The sequence below is a fragment of the Pinus tabuliformis genome, chromosome 8 (genome assembly GCF_031772625.1).
Source record: "Pinus tabuliformis cultivar Carrire ecotype Pingquan chromosome 8, CPIR1, whole genome shotgun sequence".
Taxonomy (NCBI): domain Eukaryota; kingdom Viridiplantae; phylum Streptophyta; class Pinopsida; order Pinales; family Pinaceae; genus Pinus; species Pinus tabuliformis.
The window spans coordinates 1,673,043,111-1,673,048,083 of NC_142294.1; the positions used below are offsets into that span (position 1 = coordinate 1,673,043,111).

At 30.2% G+C, this 4,973-nt stretch overlaps 1 protein-coding gene across 1 annotated transcript; it reads left to right on the plus strand.

Annotated features, from left to right (window-relative positions):
• The first annotated feature begins 2,040 nt into the window (after nucleotides 1–2,040).
• On the plus strand, nucleotides 2,041–3,048 carry LOC149242622 (F-box/kelch-repeat protein At2g44130-like). The gene has a single exon (XM_089370909.1). The coding sequence runs from the start codon at nucleotides 2,041–2,043 to the stop codon at nucleotides 3,046–3,048; it is 1,008 nt and encodes a 335-aa protein (XP_089227035.1).
• Nucleotides 3,049–4,973: the final 1,925 nt, after the last annotated feature.

A 4,973-nucleotide genomic window follows, 5' to 3' on the forward strand; every position in this document is an offset into this window, starting at 1 on the left:
TATCCAAAAATGTAATCTTAAAAAAACACCACTCAACAATAAAAAAATAAAAACCACCCTATTCAACTAGATTTGAAAAGATTAAAAATTAAAAATAAATAAATTTCATCTGGATTATATTAATATATGAATGAAATTAATAGATGCTCATGGTATGAATAAAGAATATTTGATTACTTTAGTTCTCTTGGGAAAGGCTCGATAACTTCATTTCTCTTGGACTAGCTTAGCTTCATTTCTTTTAGGTAGGAAAGAAGAACATTTTATAGCTTTAGTTCTCTTCAACATGGGTGGTGCTCCCATTTTCTCATATATTTAACTTCAATTTCAAGTTTGGAGCATTATGTGTTTGTAATAAACTTGAACACTAAATAGGTGTCTTTTGTTTGAAGTGTTACCATGGAGGTTGTTCCATATGACCTCGGATATTGCTTGCTAGAGTGCCTTACTCATCACACAATAAGCTAAAAGTTGTGTGCACAAGTTGGAAAGCTACAATAAGTAACACTAACTTTTATATGTGGGGCAAGCTATCATCTCGTTTGCTTCATTCAAATGCATACGAGGGTCGACATTATGGTGGCATTAAAGGTGTACAACCCTAAGAATGGCACCTCTAAGATGCTACCTCCCATCCAAGATCCACCACCTTCCATACACCATCCTCTATATGATATTTGTCATGCTTTGACACCACTTATAATATTCCCAATTTATTCTATTGGGGAAATGCCCCTCATAGTACTATTAGTATCCTAACAACATAATGCATAGTTTCATACCCATCACCTAGAAATCTCTAATAGAAAGAGAAATTGAATGTGTTCCATTCCTCTCATTTTACCCTTTATTTATAGTTTTGGGTTATAATATTTGTTATCCATAAAATTTATTTTAACAATATTATATCATTTTTTAGTAGGAACCAGGTCTAAGTTCCCCCAAAACATTTTATTTTTGTGGATTAGTAGTACTTCATAGTCATTTTCATTCCCTAATTTGTAGTCATGATAATCTATTATTACATGTGTGCCTTACATGTTACATATTGGAGACTAACTCTTGTCTTAAGACATAAACTCCCTACCTTGACTTCACAATCACCCTAGCATTAAAGCACATTAATACACTAGCCCATTGACCTAACAAATTTATACACATAAAGAAACCCAAGTGTCATTGAAATTGTGCTTACCAATCTAATTAACATATAGATGTTAAGTAGCCTAAATATCATATATATATTTACTAGACCATTTAGGGTTTAAGCTAGGGGTACTACATATTTTGATAACAATTCACACCATCTCACCCAATGCTTACCTCACAAGGATGAATAGAAGGTTCTCAATAATTTCCATAGTGTTGCCTAAAATAACTAGTCTAAAGTTTCTGGCTTATGAAATGTCTTTCTTATAGGATACTTGTGGTGTTAAAGTGATTACACATGTTACATAAAACATTTGTCCACATAATAACTAAACATATATATAAAGTATTTCTTTACATTTATATAGATTCAAAATCTATTTTTCTACATTTTCATATATAGTTTTTTTTATTTTATTTATATAAAAATAATAATTTAAATATAAAAAAAATGATAATGTTATCCAAAAATGTAATCTTAAAACAACACTACTGAGGAATAAAAAAATAAAAAGCACTGAATTTAAAAATAAAATATTTAGATTTAAATTTTATTATATTAATATTAATAATAATAAAACTAACCGACCAACACTAGAAATAAAAATTAAGAAATATATAAATTTCAAAGTTATTATATTAATATATGAATGAAATTAATACATGTTCATAGTATGAATAAAGAACATTTGATCACTTCAGTTCTCTTCTTCAAGAGTGAACAGCTTCAGTCGACACGGGCGGATAACTTGGGTGGATAACTGGCGATGCCCCATTCTGCTCATATATTTAACTTCATTTTCACCTTTTCACCTTCACTTTCGGAGCATTATCAGTCAGTAATAAACTTGATCACCAAATAGGTGTCTGTCTTTTGTTTGAAGTGTTGCGATGGACGTTATTCCAGACGACGTCATTCGATGTTGTTTGTTGAGAGTGCCTTACTCATCACACAATAATCTGAAAGCTGCGTGCACAAGTTGGAAGGTTATGCTGAGTAGCCCTAGTTTCTATGTTGACAGACAGATATGTGGGGCGAGCGAGCATCTCCTTTGCTTCATTCAAATGCATAAGAGGGTCGACATTCTCTGTGCAGTAAAGGTGTACAACCCTGTGACGGGGACTTCTGAGATGCTACCTCCCATCCACGATCCAGACTTTGTTAGAATAACACCACTGTGTCGCTGCGCTGCTGTGAATGGGAAACTGCTTCTCATTGGCGGATTCTACCACTATAGGAAGAGGGTATACGTTTATGACTTTGTATCTACCACATGGACCCGGGGAGCTGACATGCCTACAGGTAGATATTCCTTTGGGTGTTCTGTCTCTTCTGCCAATGGACTTGTCTACGTGGCCGGCGGTATCGATGAACATGGCACTCCCCTCGCGTCTGCAGAAGTTTATAACGTGGCCGAAGACAAGTGGGATATTCTGCCTCCTATGAACCAACAGCATCGCCAGGGATGCCATGGTGTTTTCATGCAAGGTAAATTCATGGTGTTAGGCGGAGGCCAGTTCAACAGAGATGCCGAGGTTTTTGATCCGACTACGCGAAGGTGGAGAAGGTGTGAAGATAGTGAGAGATTGAGTACAGATGTCGCGAGAAGTTGTGGTGTTGTTTCTTTTAGTGGAGAGTTATATAGATTCACGAAAGAGGAAGTAATAAAGTATGATGCTGCGAAAAGTGTTTGGACACCTGTAGCTTTTCTTCCGCAACATTTTGTCGATTTTCCATGTGCTACACAATGGCGCCACTATATTTTTGTAAGCGGAACCGCCACTCGCACACGGGTCTCGTATTTGTTCGACCCGTCAGTGACGCAGTGGACTGAAGTGAACGGTGTTTATGAGGAAGGTTCTACCTTGATCAAACATGCAACAGTCGTAGAGATTTGAATGGAGTGAGTTATGCCACCTGACTTATATCGGTTGAAGTGTTTGTCTGTTCAATCAAAAGTTATTATAAAAATATTTTAATTTTATATATTTGTGGGAGTTTGACTTCTCTTAAATTATTTAAATTTTATATATTTATGGTATTCTAACTTTTAATGCCGATAATTAGTCAGAAATTTTCATTTTCAGTTGAGTAAAATAGGTAAGGTTTTAAAATTATTTTTTTTATTATTAAAGATAATATAAAATGATTTAAAAATATTTATTGTTTATTGAATTTTCTATATGGTTTATAATATTTATTGTTTTAATTTCTTTATTTTTTTTCTAAAGATAGCCAAGTTTTATTCAGCATTTTAAGACTTTCTAAAAAGTGTTGTTTTTTTAATGAATTTGTCAAGTCATTCTATTAAAGGTTGATGATTTTCCAAATACTTTCATAGATATTTAGAAAACTAATTGATTGTTTGATATAATTTTTTCAAGTATAGAAAAATTTCTCAAAATTTTGTAATCTCAATGGCTTGTAATTTCTAGTGTGAGCTGTGTTATTGTTACTTCAAGTTCTTGAATAGACGGAGTCATGAATAAGAGTATTGGATTAAGAGCTTTTCAAACTCATATATCTTCTTTTCCACTCTTAAATTTTTATATTCTAGTTCTAATATAAAATTAGCAAGAACATCCCTTATAATATGTAGTTTTTCTTTTCATTTGACACAGTATTTTTTTAAGGAATTTAGACTTCTGTGATCCATAACATTGTTTAGAAAATCTTCGGCAAAATCACATAACCAATCTTGTGTCGACGCGTTTCGAACCAACCAGTGTGGTTCATCGTCAGGGCAAGTTGAAGAACCAATCTGGCTTAGCTCGATTAAATATAGTGTGCAGAGACTCCAACGGCTAAAATTATAATGGCTAATTTGACCTAATGAACCTCGTCAAATCACTAAAAAAAATTAATTAATATTTTTCTAGAAATAGTTAAAATTGGTAAAAAGGAATTCATTTGTCAATTTAAAATAAATAGATATATTATTAATATTATTTCTATTAATAGAATCTGTAATATAAATGGTTATTATATGTTAAATGATTTATTATTATTTATTATTTAAATAATTAAATAATAATAAATTAATTTAAAATAGATATATTATTAATATTATTCCAAATCTCTAGTATAATATTAATACTTTAATTATAATGGTCATTATATAATGATATATTACTATTCAATTATATTATTAAATAATTAATATTTAATATTAATAATGGATATACTATTAAAATGTTAGTATAAAGATAAATAGATATATTATTAATATTGTTTCACATATTAAGAGAATCTATAGTATGATACTCATATTTTAATTATACTGGTCATTAAATAATATATATTAAATGATTTATTATTATTCTATTATTATTTAAATATACGTGAATGGTAATAAATCACTACTCTTTTTATAATTAAGTTACATTAGGTAATTATGTAATAAATTAATGGTCCAATGGTAAGTTAGATTTCCATTATTTATTTCTTTAAAATATATCATATTCATTATTTAAATATAATGGTCATTAAAATAAGTTATATAAAGTAATATATGTTTATCGAATCTTTTATAACTACTTAATGATTTTTAATCCCAAACAAATTGTTAAACCATTATTATTCCTACAGTCTTGTTATCCTAGGAAATGCCAATGTTAATTCATAATAGTATCAATAATATTGGTAAATCAATTTTTTTTTTATCCTTTAGACTTAATGGTCAAATAATCAATGTTAGTTCAATAATAGAGGTAACTAAGACCTTAGGTAAATAAATTGTTACCTACAAGGTTGAAACTAACCTTATTGGTCTACAATTTATCCTTTAAACTTAAGGTCAAGTTACCATTAATAATCGATATTT

Coding starts and splice junctions, on each gene's coding strand:
- LOC149242622 (XM_089370909.1), top strand. CDS start 2,041: ATGGACGTTATTCCAGACGACGTCATTCGATGTTGTTTGTTGAGAGTG.